Genomic DNA, 16,988 nt, shown 5'->3' with positions numbered 1-16,988 from the left:
ATTCATTAAAATGCTTTAATGAAGATTTTTGTGTAACTTTAATATACTTGTCATTGCTTTCTGCTTTTTGTAACTTCTGGTAGTGTTTTGATTGGATGATTAATTAACTTGCATAATGGTTTAAAGGAGTAGAGTACAACAAATTACTGGTGCTGCACACAGTATGCAATGATGTTCAGGGAGTGTGTTGCCTCTGCCACTAGATGATTATTGTAACAGTAGTTCTGCTTCTGCTGGACGACCTATTATTAAAAATGGTTCAAGTGTAAGTGTCATATATTTACTACAAAGTTATGGAACTGTAAGAATGAGCTGGATGCTATTGTTTTTTATTTGCGTTCTTGTTTTGCCTTGATATAGTTTAGGTGTATTTGATTAAAATTCTGGAGGAATAATCTGAAATGGAAGTTAAATTTTTCTTTATTTAGTAGATGTGACTATCAAGTTGCAGAGTTGTGATGTTTAGCTGAATATTAGTTGTGCTATTTTTGAGGCATATATTCTTGTTTTGATTTTGTTTTTTGTTTTTTTATATTGCAGAATACTGGAAGCCTTATTAGAGGTTCTCCTCCAAATGGAAGCTCTGGTAGATCTATTGCTCTTCCAGCTGCAGCCTCATGGTATTTAGTTATCCATTTTTTGTTTTTACACTGATTATGATTGTAATGAACACTAAAAATACTGAATGTTCGTTGCTCAGGGGAACACGTGGTTCGAATTGTCAACCACCAGCTTCACATGTAATATGTTCAAATGGACATTCTAAACGGAAACCTGATGCAGTCAGTTGCACATTGCCATGCTCTTCATCAGCTGTAGCCCCTGCTCCAGAGCTTAGCTTTTGTGACTAAGGTATGCATTAGTGAAGTATAAGTAACTTGACATTATGTTGGTCATGTGAACTCTGAGCAGTGATATGAAAATTGTCTTTTACTTGGAAATGTTGAAATTCTTTTATTTGTTTTGTGGCTGAAAAATTGGAAATGTAGTAAAGGAATAAAAGGAAACAAATTAGCTTAGGAGAGTGTTTTGGGTGCATGCAGATTGGGAATACTGGGTGGATTCTTTCAAACTTGTGGAAGTGGACATGTTATATAGCTAGGCCCCTGTTTGATGATCACTTGTGTGAATTTGAGGTTGATTTCAGCTTGATTCTTAATTAATGTAGTTATGCACTTATAAAATGAGACTTAGTTCTTTGTTTTTTTAGGTATTCATGTCAACCTTTTATTTTTTGTTTGACTAAATGATGAATCACTAAAGGCATGTTAAGTTCTTTTTTTTTCTGTTTCATGTCCACCTCTTTTTTGTATGGTATTCATATGGTTTTGTTCCCTTGGGAGCATTGGGATTTACAACCTTGTTAAATATGATAGCAGTGTCTTTAAGGCATTCAATCCTGTTCACATCAATTACTTCTTCAAGAGGAACTCAGCTAAGGCTTGGTATTCTCTCGGGGGTTGTATTCTATGCGCAACAGGTAATCAATCTGGAGAACGTGGATTTGGGGATGCATTATGGTTGCTATCTTGTTTCTATAAATTTTAAATTATGAATGGATCACATTCCCACTGGAATCATTTTCTTTATTAATAAAATTTCTGTTTCTTATGAAAGAAATTTACAAATTATTTTAATGCCTGTAAACCCTTAATGAGAAACAGGTTTTCATTAAATGAAAATAACGAAGTTCATAAAACAATACAGTGGACAAGATGTCCACCATCCTACAAGATCCTAGGTAACAAACTCTAGGATAGTAAAAGCCAAACAAATAGAGTATAACAGAGTAGTGAAAGAGCAATAATTAAATGCTAACACATAACAGCCTCCCAATAAGACATAATTGCAGGAATTAAGTTGTCCCTGAAAGTTGGAGTGACTGATGCCTATAATGAAGCCCAAAACCAAACTCTCCCCTACAAATTATCTACTTCTTTTCCCCTTAGCATCATCAAAGACCCTTTTATTTCTCTCCATCCAAATTACCCACAAAACAGTCATCACAGCATGCATCCCCAACACCACACCCCTCTTTCTCCTTCCAAAAAAACTTATATCTAGCACACATTAAGCACTCACATGAAGCTGGAATGTCCCAGTTCACTTTAGTCTCCTAAAAGTCTCTGTCACAAGGTAAGTGCAATAGGACAAAGAAGCAGCAAATGAATTGAGCTTTCAGCATCCTTCTTACACATTACACACCAGTGGGGAGAGAGACACCAAGAAGGTTGTCTCCATTGAACCATATCACAGGTGTTCATCCTCCCATGGGATATAATCCAAGCTAACACCTGTACATTCGGAGGTACTTTTGCCTACCAAATTGCGTGAGAGAGACCAAAAGGAGAGAGAGAGAGAGAGAGAGAGAGAGAGAGAGAGAGAAGAATTGTCCATCAATTGCTTTGAATAGGATTTACATGAGAAATCTCCTGATGGCTCAGACATCCATATTCTTCTATCCGATTTTGAAGGAACCATAAAAGCATTCTCTAAGACGGCCAAAAACTCTGTTAACTCCCCCTACTTCCTGATCATTTAGATTCCTTCGAAAGCCAAAATCCCAAGACAACAGAAAAGAGGCAGAATGTTAGTTAGGAATTTGAGTTATTGAACTAGTTCACTGAGATAAGGTTTAATGCAGAAACAAATAAAGCTATTGCAGGTATAAAGGCTCAGCTACAAGGATTTTGGTTTTAGAAATGTGGTTTCTGGAATTAGTGGCAATATGTTGCTTAATTATTAACGAGGAGAGATGGCTGGTTAGATTGCTCACATCTCTTATTAAACATACTTAGAGAGCCCTAATTTATAGATGCCTTCCAATCTAAAAGAATGGTAGAAAGTTATAAATCACTAAATTCAACTGAAACTGACGCCCACAAAGAAGCCCAAAATCTTTTCCCATAGTTCCTTCACCCCATCCCCTTTGTAATTCTTCTGTAATGAAACTGGGGAAGTATTCCACAGCTTTGCAAATCAAAACAAAAAATCTTCTTACTCTATCCCGTAGCTTGTTTCTTCTGTATCTTTTTATAAGGGAAAAAAAGGGTGTGGTGTTGGTATTGTCTTATTATTGAAAGAACTCAGCATGAATTATGGGATGTGAAACATCACTCACAAGGTGTGAATTATTGATAGAACTCTTAAGCTTTTATATGCAAATAGGGTTCAAGTTTGTGTCTTGATTCATATGGTGAACTGGGAACCTAAATATTAGTGGGTATCAACACTAAATTTTTGCCTGTTTTTCTTATTGTTGCTGATGGCATAATATGTTTCAGGTTCTGAGGCAATGTTTGCAGATCTTTGCTACTTTTCTGTTCGATCAGTCCAGGTAAAGAATGAAGAAATTAGTGGTTTCTGGATAACTATCTTATACATTTCTTGTGATACAACATAGTGTCAGAGCATATGGTGTTGGCCTTCTGATTACTACATTAATTTACTGGGTACTTGTTCTTTGCAGCTTACATTTGTGTTTCTTGTTTTGCCCTGTCTTATGTTGGGTTATTTGGGTCAAGCCGCATACCTTATGGAGAACCCCAGTGGGGCTGGGCAAGCTTTCTTTTCTTCAATTCCAAGTAAGCAATCATTGGTTCATTTCCATCATTAGTAGACTAATTGGTTTGGACTTTCTACGTATTCTTCAGGGATCATACTTGTTTTATTAATTCTTAGATATATTGTAAACTTAATAAATCCCTTGTTAGCAGTTTGTAACGTTGTATTGCATGCATAGATGGAAATTAATTCTTGAGAAATTCTACTGTCTTTGCCTGCAGATGGTGCTTTCTGGCCTGTGCTCCTCATTGCTAACATTGCTGCATTGATTGCTAGTCGTGCAATGACAACAGCCACATTTTCATGCATTAAACAATCAATGGCACTTGGTTGTTTCCCTCGTCTCAAAATCATACATACCTCCCGGAAATTCATGGGGCAAATATATATCCCTGTCGTAAATTGGTTTTTGTTGGTGGTTTGCCTGGTGTCTATCTGCTCTATTTCCAGCATCGATGAGATTGGAAATGCATATGGTAATACTCATTTCTCATTATGCTCCAAACTATTTAATCCCATATTCTGTTCATGTTTGTTTTTCATTTGTTAATGAACTTTAGGTAAATTTTGGGTTACTTGTAGCCATCTTACAAAACAAGCTTTTACATAAAGCTAATTGTTTAGGTTTGTATGGGATCTGAATCAATCTTTTTTAGGTATGTTAAGTTCTTTGTAGGCATGTTAAGTTATTTGTTTTTTTAGGTATTCATGTCAACCTTTTTTTTTTTGTTTGACTAAATGATGAATCACTAAAGGCATGTTAAGTTCTTTTTTTTTCTGTTTCATGTCCACCTCTTTTTTTTGTTTTTGTTTTTACTAAATGGTGAATCACTAAAAGCATGTTTAGTTCTTTTTTTTTCTTCTTCATGTCCAGGTGTGTTTTTTTTATTTTTTATTAAATGGTGAATCACTAAAGAACCACAATGTTCAGTTCTTTTTTTTCTGTTTCATGTCCACCTCTTTTTTTCTTTTACTAAATGGTGAATCACTAAAAGGAGACTCAGTTCTTTGTTTTTTTAGGTATTCATGTCAACCTCTTTTTTTTTTTTTTTGACTAAATGATGAATCACTCAAAGCATGTTTAGTTTTTTTTTTTTTTTTTTTTTTTTGTTTCATGTCCACCTCTTTTTTTTTTTTTTTTGACTAAATGGTGAATCAGTAAAAGGAGACTCAGTTCTTTGTTTTCTTCTTCATGCCAACCTTTTTTTTTTTTTTTTGACTAAATGGTGAATCACTAAAAGCATGTTCAGTTTTTTTTCTTGCTTCATGTCCACCTCTTTTATTTTTTTTATTCACTAAATGGTGAATCACTAAAAGCATGTTCAGTTCTTTGTCTAGTTAGAATGTAACTAGGTGAATAAGCTTTGACTAAAGTAGAGTCATGGTGTCAGCTTGATTTGAAAGCAGAATCTTAACCAAGTACACTTTGCAAGTTAACTTGTGGTACACCAAAATAATTGGGTGACCATGTCATTCAGTAGGTGCTGCTAGATTTCCCACAGGACTATAGATATTTATATATTTGTTATTTAGTCATCTTGCTAGTGCTGAAATATTTTCTACACAGGCAGCTCCCATTCTCTACACTCATCATACCCATCATGCCAAAAAATATAAGGAAACCTGTCAATCTTGCTGCATACAGGCAGTTGTTTGTTGATGATGTTCCAGACTACAGGGCTCCTGTGGATGACACCAGCTCTCAGACTGACTCAACTCCCTCTATTCAAAGCGACCATGATTTCGTTAACAACTTGGTGAATAATTGGGTGCCCATGAATCGGTTCATTCCACGAGTCTCCAGAAATGGCCAAGGTGAGCAAACTTTTGTTCCACAAAATTATGATGTTAATAATGCAATTCATGACAACAGGGAGTTGTCACCACAATTAAATGGGTCTGTGAACACTCCTGTGGCCCCTGCTAGGATGCCATCTGTTGTGGAAGATGGAGAAACTGAGCGGATAATCAATAAGTACTTCCCGCCGAGTGATAATGATCTTATCAGCACTGGTCATTACTCCCCCATGGTTCCCATGATATTTACACCACCACACAAGGCTGCAGTGGGATTAGGTGGGGATAATCGTTTGGCTGCAGGCACCACTGCCAACAATTCAGTGGACCCTAGCACATCTCAACATGGTGAGCAGAGTACCGAGAACTTGTATGTTCCAGACACATTTGATGAGTCGTGGGTGACTCCTACAATATTCCAAGAGTGAGGACCATTAGCTATGCCAGTAGGACTTTGTGTTTAAGGCTATCATTTAGGTGCTTAAGTATGTGTATGTGTTTGATGTTTGACAATGTAATACAAATCCCAAATTAAATATTTGTTGTCTTGACCAAGCAGGATGTGATCAATTACATGTTTGAGATTAACCTCGAACCTGAAAATGAGCTTGAGGATGACCTTCCTGAAATGGATGATGATTAGTTGTAAAAGCATTATATATGGCTACTAAGAAGGTGTGTGTTGTGTATTTTGGACATGATGATTAGTTGTAAAAGCATTATGGCTACTAAGAAGGTGTGTTTGGTGTATTTTGGGCAGTAATTAATATGGGCTTAGGTGATCAATTATTGATTTGTTGAATGTATGGTTGATTAATATACAATCAACCACACTAATGTAGTGCTATATATCAGATGTTGCTTCCTTTAATATATGGCCAATTTGTTTGGGAGATTATGTTCATTTTTTTTACTTTGGGAGATTATGCTTCCTTTAATGGCCGGCCAGGTGGTTCAACACTTAGTGCTATCACTTGAAGGTGTAATTAAAGCTGCATTAGTTACTTCATCATGTTGGTTTGTTCTCGTGCCAAAATCATTTGCTTTCTTTTTGTTTCCCAGTTTATTGTTCTATCCACTTAATCAATCAATCCACTCAATATATGATTCTCTCTTAATAATTTTAGTGAAAATTCTAAAGTAAACAAAGGTTCAACAATTGACACAGATAACACAGTACGTTGTACTCATATTGAAGGCCTGAGCAAGCTAACACACTTGTATTAGCTTGGTGTAAAGGGCAAAGCCATCTCCTAGACTTTGCTATCGTCTCTATATGATTAAGAATGCACATAGTAAGTTGTTCATCAACTATTTATCATTTAACGTTCATTTTTAGTGAGGAGATATTTTTAATTAAAAAAATAGTAGATTAATTGAACATAAGAGTATAGGAAATATAGAAAGAAAAATAAAGAATAGGATTTCATAAAAGAATGAAGTTCTATAATGTTACAAAGTTTGCCAGGAACAAGCTTTATACTGAAATTGATAAAATAATATTGAAATAATAAATCAATTCACAAAATCCTTAATTTTTCACAAAATTTTTATTTTAATTTTGTGTCAATTAAGGATCGTATTTATTTATTTTTTTCATTTTTTATCTCAACTTTGGCTCAACATTGGACTCATCAAATCTCTACCAAATTTAGCAAACATTAACTGGATTTAAAGCTATGCATCTCCTCTTTACAACCATATAAAGATCACTCAATTCGAACATCTACAACTCCAGATAATCGGACCCAAAGTAGGGTACCCGCAAACTGTCTAAATGGACATCTAGGAAAATATATGGAAAATTGTACAGTTTTGTCTACTCTATTTTGGAGCCGATTATTCGGAGTTGTAGAGGTCCGATTTGGGTGATCTTTATATGGTTGTAAAAAGGAGATGCATATCTTTAAACCCTGGCCAATGTTTTTGAATTTGGTGGAGATTGAATGGGTCTAACATCAAGCCAAAGTTGAGATAGAAACTAAAAAAAAAACAAGGTCCTTAATTGACACAAACAATTCATTTCACTCTTCAGTTGACACAACGTAAAATTTATGTCCAGAATAGAGACATGAAGTATTGGTGAAGTCTTTTGGCTAAAATTTTCCCAAAATTATATGGCCAACATAATCCCAACTTATCACAGTGAATTGGACATTTATGGAGTTAGAAGATTTAAACAAAAATTGACAAAGATAATTACTTATGATCATTAGAAGATGTAAAAAAATTTACATATGACCATTTACAAAATGCACATAGTCAACACACTTATAACTTATCCAGTATTAATTCTAGCAGTGCATGATTCCTTGTTGAAATTGACAAAGATAAAAATGTAGTAACAAGAGTGTAGCCAATTGAGATGATGTGGGCCCATACCTTAGTAAAGTAACCATGATTGTTTTTTAGTCCATGTGATGGAAGTAGTTTCAATTCCACTTTCAAAAAGAACACTAAATTCCCAATACTGAACGGACAAAAGTAGTACAAGTTTTATACCAAACATCAGTATCCAACTATCCATAGGAAGTTTTTTTTATTATTTCAAATATAGTACACCATAGGTAGTTGGTAAGTTGAGTTCGAACTAGACTTTGCACAATGGGTTGTTGTACTTAGGTATCAGCATATGGATTTTGGACATTCCATTTAGAAATAGTAACTATACACTATCCAAATCATGATGGTTTCCAACGAAGGAGTCCAAAACTCACTCTCCCGCCAAGAGGTGTCAAAGTTTCCCTCCATGAATTGGCTCCATAATTTTGGGGTCACCATTCCCCATGGAAAAAGTGAATTGCCATCCCTGGATTCATGGTGGCAGAGGATCGGTGTTGAAGTGACCATGAGGACAGGATATCCTCCATAAAGCTGAGGAGATTTAGATCTCAGCTCAAATACTGATTGTTTACCCCTTACACCACTGGTGAAGAATCCTGCTGCAGAGAGAATAACAGTGATCTCCACAGAGTGCGCCCAGGAATTGGAAGAAATAAACTGCAAGGTGAGGTAACCTCTATGAACAGAGAGCATCTTGACCATACGGTAACTTTCTGTGTAGTTTATGATTTTTCTGGTTCTTGGTATATATAGACCATGGTATTTTATTGTTTATACTTATTGCCACAACTAAATGCAAAACACAGTGATACTCCATTATGAATAACCTTGCTTTAGCTGCATTCAATCAAAGTACCACCATCTTCAGCCATAACCATAAATGCGAGTTCTCAAACAAAGTAAACATGTGTAGTACTTGTTTTTTTATTGTGTATTGGATATTTAATTAATGAATAGGTAGCCTTAATGTTTTGTTTTAGGCCTTAATATTGGAAACATGCACATATAAAGCAAACTTAAAAATGATAAATTAGCATATGTATGTATTAAAGACTAGGCAACCACAAAAACAATGGTTCCCATGATTCACATGGTCATTACTCCCCCATGGTTCCCATGATTCACAACATACTTAACTGCATAGGACCTGCTGCAAGACCAATAAGCTGTTAAAATCCGGGTATACAAACTTTGAATGATTTATTTGATTAATAATGTACATACCAAGAGTGTCCTTTCAACATCAAATGAGATATATGAATATGCAGAGATAAGAGTGTCATACCTAGGAACTTAGATATATGAGAAAAGAATGATGAAATAGTGAAATGATGATGCTTTGAGCATAAGTGTTCAATCCCTATGAAACACTAGATAATGACCCTAAATAACCATTATTAAGACTCCAATTAGTTGCATAATTTAAATATGTACATAAAGTTATTTCTAACTCTATAAATGTGCAACCTCATGAAGTGTAGAACTTTTCAAATGGCTTTGTATCTTTCTTGACAGTTAATCCACCATTTTCCAATAAATGATGAAAGAGTTTTGTTATATATAAATACTATGTTGTTTCCTAGGCACGAACCAAGCTAAATGGATGACTCCACCACTGTCATTAATGGAGATGGTCTGGAAGCACATGTTGAAGGTGATGAGGCACACGATGGAGATGGTCTGGAAGCACATGTTGAAGGTGATGAGGCACACGATGGAGATGGTCTGGAAGCACCGGCACACCAAGAGGAAGGGCAGGTGAATGCTGTTGTCCCTATCCCACCAAATAGGGTTCGAGCACAGAGGGTCCGACACAGGGAGAATTGGGCTATAGAAAAGGCTGAGTTGATTAGGTTCAACCGCTATGGACAAGCTGTTGCTCCATCTAGGACAGTAGCCAGGTTTTCTAGGTTTCTTGGACAACAAGCAGTTGATCGCACATTGTTCCCGATTAATGTGCTGGACTGGAGAGGATTTAGAGGACCTGTACTAGACCGTGTTTGGAGGAAGATAAAGGTACTGTTGGTTAAACATACAACTTAAATGTAATGTGAACATCTTAAAAATGAAAATTAATTACTAAAACTGAATGTTTAATAGGCTAATTATTTTGTTAGTATATAGATGATCAAATTTACAACTACATTCAAACATTTATTTTTAAGATTGAGCAGAAACCTAACAATAAGCTGTAATCTCTATCATTTCTAGAGTAATTCGATCAATTTACTATGCATGTGTTGGAATTAATATCTACCTAGGGAATAAAAATGTTCAAATGATTAATAAGTATTCAAACATATACTAGGGAATTACATAACCATTGCTGGACATATACTGAAATATTAGATTGATTCGACCATGACATGTTTATTTGTGTGTCCAATACGCTGCAGTAGTAGTTGGTCATCAAATCTAGTGACTTGTTGGTACAATGTTGTAGGCAACCATTGATTGGACCGATGAAAACACAAGGGCCTTGAGTCATAGGATTCGTGCTGTTGCAGAGGTTAAGATGAACGAGAGATGGAAGCACCACAAGTGTCAGCTTAGGAAGGTCTGGTACAAGCCTTTCTACAACACAAACCAGCGATTTGTGTGTGGAGATGACTATGTTGATCCGGATCAGTGGCTTGGTTTGGTTGCACACTGGGACTCAGATGAGGGAAAGGTGAGAACATGATTTTCCTGGCATTTAATAGCCTGCTTCTTAGTAAATTCATTGAAATGCTGACTTAATTTTGTTGTGGCTGTTTTGTCTGCATTAGAAACGATGTGCAGTCAACACCATTAATCGTGGACAGCTGCACTGTGGCCATACTACTGGGACAAAATCACACGCCCAAGTGAGAGATGAATACGTAAGGAATATGTGTTGAAATTTGACAATACCTTGTTGTTTAATTATGAAACACTTAATGCAGATACAATTGCATGGTTTAGGTGTGTATCACAGTGAGTGTCATGTTGCAGGCGCAAGATCATAATGGTGAGGAACCAAACCGGATTCAGCTTTTCAAACTTACCCACATGAGATCCAATGGCAACCCGGTTGATGAAGCTTCAAGGAAGATCATGGTGAGTACTGTGATGGAATAAATCACAGTAACTCTGTATGAAAAATCTGATTCATGCTAGTTATATATAGGCATTGTCTAATATTGTTTTACCCCATGAAATTATTAACCCACTGCGATAACCTGAGTTCTATATGCATTGGCTGCCAATGTGTCATTAGTCATGCATGCACCAAATATGGATTATTTTGTGATTGGAGTGTAAACACATCCTTAAAATATATATCCAATCATGTCTAGCTTGCCAATAAATATATCCACGTTGTTTTAATTAATATTTAAAACTGTACATCTGCCTATTCCAATTATACAATCATGATGTTTGTAGACTGAGTTACATTTCCAATAATGAGATTTATCTTTTATGGACAGATGGATATGGACAGGCAAGTGGCAGAGTATGAGCAAGTTGTAACCAACCTTCCAATCACTGCTGCTATCTGCAATGAGATATTTGCAGCCATCTTAGGTCCTGAAACCAGTGGTCGTGTCAAAGGATATGGTCTCGGGGTTGCTCCTAGGGACATTCCAGGACTGGTTGTTGAGCGCCGTGGGGTTGGGGCAGAGCTTCAAGCTTTGAGGTTGGCAAATGAGCAACTAGTGGCTGAGGCAGCGAGGCAAGCAGAAGTTCAACGACTAGAGATGGAGAATAATCGAAGGGTGATGGAGCAGTATAGCGCTGAAGTGGAGAGGCTGCGAATTGTGAATAATGCAGAGATACTGAACCTTCAAAGGCAGCAGTCGCAGATGGACTTCAACTTCAATGGGAGGGTGTCGACAGCTTTAGACAGCTTGTTAAGGGGAAGCATTGGTACTGGGACTACTAACACTTCGTATGGAGCACCGTACCTTCTGCCACTTCCTCCTAGCAGCAGTCCGGGCCAATTTGCATCTATGTCATCATCATTTCAGACTTACTCTAGAGCAGGTTCCAGTTCTGCCACACCATTGGGGCAGCAGCGCATAGTTTATACACTGAACGAGCAAGATGGTGGTGGGGGAAGTGAAGGAGGTTCCAGAGATGGACGTGAGGGGGCAGATACTCACTGAAGGTGCAAGTAAGAATGATTTTGTTGTTTTGATAGATATAGAAGCACTGCTCTTTTGAAACCCTTTGTTGGTGTTCAGGGTCAACTTACTTGCTAGTATATATTAGGGGAGTAGACCTTGATATATATTATCAAGTTTGGGAATTTGAATTAATGCTTGGGACTAAACCGTGAGAGAGTGGCAAAGAATATGAAAGACCATCTTGTGTTATTTTTAGTTTCTTAGTGCTTTTTGATGTCCTGGCCATCCAATCAGGTTGATTTGGTTGAATTGTCTAACTCCGGAACTCATGCTATGTAATTGTCCCCTTTTTGCAGTGTGTTATTTTGGTCCATTAACTGAGCAGTACCTTGCTGATTTTGATTCAATGAAATACAGATTTATCGTTGCTGCATAATGAGAATTTTCAATGACTTACAATTTGTATTTTTGCTATAATAACTATCCATCTAGGGGCAGTTGAATGTATAATTAAGCTGACCACTATTTTGACATATCATCTCATTTTCTGATTAATCTGCTAGCTGAAGCATATATTAAGTGCAGCAAGAATATGAATATATCATGTAAAGCACTGCAAATATAATAGTGGTAGCTGCAAAATCATTATGCAATGCACTTATGAGCAAAAACCAATTAGCAATTTAACCATTATGTCATTCAAACAACTCTAACACAAAATTTGTGGGAAAAGACAGTTTGATCATCACCAAAGCAAAGGAAATAGTTGCAAAGATTTGGTTTTCTGATACTAAAGAACCAACTTGGATCAAATTAGTGGGAGAGCAAATAGCAAGTGAAAAGATTAGTTGGCTTCTATTATCCACTATTATGTTGAAGGTCCTAAAATCCATGCCTAGTATTTGTTTAATCTTTTTACAACCATTCACCAATACAGCAACCATCTGCATATCATGGTGAGCCTCTAATTGCAACTACCTGCAACATTGGTGGAGGCAGAAATTGTCAGCACAGTTAGATAATTCTTGTCTCCAAACTCCACCATTCTAAAAAATTGGTTTGGGTAGCCACTTTGCCACCCCTTTCTCTGCAACCTACTGCCTAAGAGTGACTGCATGGTGGATATTCAACCTTCAAACCAATCTTTAGTTGCTAATGCATCAATAGATAACATAAACCAATAGTGGATTTAAGCAACAAATGGTGTAGTGTGTGTCCCAAAAGAACAATAAGAGCTTTAAGCTAGCATGATGATCATGTGAAATTTTATGTCAAAAAGCCTCAATAATATTATTAGTAATTAATGAATCACCCGACATTTGTGTCTTCTATTCCATTTGGGACTAATTCATCCTTACTCATGAATTGCATCAACTCACATATAAGTACCCCTTACCCAAACAATATAAGAAATATAAATTATGATTTTATTGTAGTTAATAATTTTGTAAATGGTGGATACAACTAATATAAGAAATGATTGGAATACTTAATTAATTTTATGCATATCAATATCCACTGCGACAAACAGTCCCTTTAAATACATAAAGGCAATCCCCATCTTCAACACCATGCCACCTGAGGCTGCAATTGTCACGCATGATTCTCTGCTTGTGTATGAACAAATAATCATCAATTGGGAGCATTTTTCTGCTCAAAAGCAATTGCCTCAACTCATTCACAGTGCTCGAGTCTCTCATTTCCAAAGGAATGCTCGCTGAATTAAGCAAACTCGACGAAGTTTGCACCATTAGACTCAACCTCCTCGCGGGTGGATCGTCCTTGAGACGACTCATGGTCTTGAGAAACACAACGATTTCCGAAAATTCGTGTATGCCATACTCTATTAAGTTGCGAAAATCTTCGTCCAACTCGATTCCACAAAAGAAGAGTGACATTCTTTTGATGGGGGTACCATCCATGATGTGGATTTTCTCTTTAAGGCTACGAACAGTTTCTGTTCTGTCCACCTCGATGTGAAGCTGTCTTGCAGAAAATTTTATGATAATCTGAATTTTACTAGAATGGTACAAATTCGGAGGTGCCATCTGATATTTGATGGTTAGGTCAATTTTTGTACCTTCAGTGACGATTGGATAGTCTTCCATATCTAGCCCATCGATTAACTCCCATCCACAGACTGCTAGTGTTTGTGAAGCCACTGAAGCACCCAAGAGTTGTTCTATCTTCCTTTTGATTTCAAGAACTGGTTCTTTGAGACCCACTTCTATGGTAAATTTGTGTCCCCATGTACCAATTATGATGACCCTCATTGTGGCCTTTAGTAATTGTTAGACCTTTTTTTTTTCCTTTCTTTTTCTTTCTATGCGAAATTAGCTTTTAAGAAACTCAAATGAATCACCTTTTAGTGGATGGTAGCTATGGCGGTTTATAAGTTCCGAATTCAGAAGAAACAAATGTTTGGTGTTAGAGTCATGCCGGAGGAATGAGTATTAAGCTAGCCCATAATCCCATTTGCATGTATGCTAAATTCTTTCAGAAAGCTCTCTCTCTAAGAATTATTGTGATTTGTGATACACGGTAATACCATGAGACATGCAACATGCTTATTTGGTGTTACGAATCAATTCAAATGATAACACGTGTATAATTATTAAGGCCAATAGTGAGAGTAAAATATTCTTTTAATTTTTAAAATTTATTGAAGGATATAAATTTTAATAAAATAGTAAGAGTACGTACTAGATTTAATCCTCACAAAATCTTATTAATTGGGGTTAAATTTAAATTTATCTTGCTAATTATTTGTGAGGTATATATGTTGAAGAAGAAACAGGAGGAAGTTAGGCTAAGCCAGGAGGTATCTGAGGATATTCCACCTGAGTACATAGTGGTACCTTTGGATTTCGATCGAGATTGGGATTATGGGTACTTTTGCACAAAGATTATCATAGCTCAGATGGTAAGACACGTACTTCTTCGAAGTATAAAATCAGGGGTTCACATACTCCCAACTACAGATAAGTTTATTAACTATTTTTTTCATAATATATATGGAGAAGACATACCACGTGGGTAACATGGAAAGGAAATGACGCATGGACAACAATGACTCAATGAGATGGCACGTGATGCATGGACAACATGGGGAGAGTGTACACATGGAAAATGGGTCCGATAATGGTCCAATGGATGTCGACTTCTTGTAGTGACATTGTGGCCGTTGACAAGTGTTAATTAGGATCTTTGGGACATGTGGCAAAAGAGGGAAGGGCATAGTTGGCCCTAACTAATCTAAAAAGAGCAACTTCGTCAATTTCAAAGTCGAAAAACAGACATGGGCTTATGTTATTGACCTATTTCATTGACCAAACCCAAATTAAAAAAGCCCATAGTTGCATTCTATATATAAGAAAATACTTTGATATTTAAATGTAATTTTGTATTTATAGTAATACTGTTCGAACTACATTATTTCATCACATTTAACAGAAAGTTACAACTCACGACATGTCAGCTCAATGAATAAATATGACTAGATGTAATTCAGTTTTTTATTGATCAACTTCAATCAAAGCATCCGAATTCATGCCAATTATTCTATATATAGACTAGTTTTATATGCAGTACCGCTCATCAGAAGTCCCACGTGTCATGAAGGATTTCGAAGTCCCAAAAGTAGTCTTGCTGTTGTAATTCTTCATCGCTGGTGGAACCATTCACAAACCTTATGAGTTTCTCGCTTATTCTGGCAGCCCCAAAATCAAGCATAGTCTTCCCCATCTAAACAAAATTGATCCAAATTAATTAAAATTACAAATTTTAAATTAATATCCAGCCTAATTAAAATGAGAATCAAAGAGAAAATGTTATTGTTTCTTTACCTCTGCACGCAGTACGTGAAACATTGAGTCTCCAGAAACTGAGAAGCTAGCATGTTCAACATCTGCTCGTTCATGATGAAGTACGCGAATAATTTCGTACAAGATGAACGGATTGTGTATCCCAGTTGTCAAAACCACCTCAAGAGTTGTGGAACCAATCTCATGGATTTGGATTTGGGGTGACTTCACGCTTGTTATGGTCTCAAAATTATTTGTGCTGCATGTATTATTATATGGTCTCTTTCTACCTATAACCAACTTCTCTTTCTTCTCCTTCAATCTCTGCAGCTTGGACTCTAGGCTTTTTATGTAGTTTATGGCTTCGTCTATCTGATCTGGCAGACTTAGTAGCTCCTGCATCCATTAATCTAATTAATTAATTATGAATAAGAAAACGGTTATAGGTATAATTAATCACAATTAAGCTTCTGTTCATGAGGTTAATTAACTCAATGCATGGGTGAGATGAAATGAGGACTAAGGCCCTGCTTGGTATCCTTCCTGAAAACTGATTTTGTTTTCATCTATTGTATTTATAGCTGAAATAAACAAGAAGTTTTTTTAAAACGGTTTTTGAAAAATGCATACTAAATTTTGGGTTCGGTTTTCATAACTTGTAACACAAAAAAATAAAAGATCACTGATATCGTGTTGGACATGTGCCATGGGGGTATATGTGTGCGAAGAGAGAGCGAGAGAGAGAGAGAGAGAGAGAGAGAGAGAGAGAGAGAGAGAGAGAGAGAGACCTTTGAGTTTTGGTTTGGGAGGAGAGAGTAGAGGTTGGAGTAGAGGACTTTCATATGATTTCTCCTATTCTTCTCAATAACCTTTCTTTCTACTTTGGTTGAAGAAGACTGACTACTTCCTTGATCCATTTCTTTCTTTCTCTGCAGGCAAAGTTCGGTTTACCATCAACAATCTGACGAAGAACTTTGGACTTTGAAGTTGGTTGGGTTACTTTGGACTTTGAGTGATGGAGTCACTCTATTTATATAAACATATATGTATCCCACTGATACTAAATTACTAATGAGGAGAAAGTAGGTAGAAAAGGCCATACACAAGATAAGTCTCTAGTTATGATGACGAAATGGGGAAAAGAGAAGGTCGTAGTGTCGTGAGGCGTCATCAAGATACGTCAGCTATGTAATGAGTCACAACCATACAAGCCGTCAAGTTGGAATTTTAATAACGGAAAGTTAATTGGCACGTGGGAATTAGTTAGGCGTGTTTTTCTAGGAAAATAACAGCTCCCCAACCCCAAAATCCCAATCAAAATTAAGACAGACAGAGCCACGGAGGCACATAGCGCTGTTGATGGATGCTTGTAATTAATTTGGTGCGAATCTGG

At 36.5% G+C, this 16,988-nt stretch overlaps 2 protein-coding genes and 1 long non-coding RNA gene across 3 annotated transcripts; 1 reads left to right on the top strand and 2 right to left on the bottom strand.

Annotated features, from left to right (window-relative positions):
• The first annotated feature begins 130 nt into the window (after window positions 1–130).
• On the top strand, window positions 131–846 carry LOC147286635 (uncharacterized). Its single transcript, XR_015121636.1, has 3 exons — window positions 131–265; window positions 541–620; window positions 701–846. It is a non-coding gene; the product is annotated as an uncharacterized LOC147286635 (long non-coding RNA).
• A 12,454-nt stretch (window positions 847–13,300) lies between these two features.
• LOC147286634 (Ubiquitin-like superfamily protein) lies at window positions 13,301–14,065 on the bottom strand. Its single transcript, XM_086242570.1, has one exon. It carries the CDS (start codon window positions 14,063–14,065, stop codon window positions 13,301–13,303), a length of 765 nt encoding a protein of 254 aa, XP_086098696.1.
• A 1,108-nt stretch (window positions 14,066–15,173) lies between these two features.
• LOC147286633 (transcription factor bHLH162-like) lies at window positions 15,174–16,609 on the bottom strand. The gene is made up of 3 exons (XM_086241562.1): window positions 16,384–16,609; window positions 15,638–15,991; window positions 15,174–15,536 (listed from the first exon to the last, which is right to left on the bottom strand). Exons 1-3 carry the CDS (start codon window positions 16,510–16,512, stop codon window positions 15,390–15,392), a joined length of 630 nt encoding a protein of 209 aa, XP_086097688.1. The 5' UTR covers window positions 16,513–16,609; the 3' UTR covers window positions 15,174–15,389.
• Window positions 16,610–16,988: the final 379 nt, after the last annotated feature.

The sequence above is a fragment of the Dryas octopetala genome, chromosome 4 (assembly GCF_963921425.1).
Source record: "Dryas octopetala chromosome 4, drDryOcto1.1, whole genome shotgun sequence".
Classification (NCBI taxonomy): Eukaryota; Viridiplantae; Streptophyta; class Magnoliopsida; order Rosales; family Rosaceae; genus Dryas; species Dryas octopetala.
This window is presented reverse-complemented; position numbering and strand designations above follow the sequence as displayed.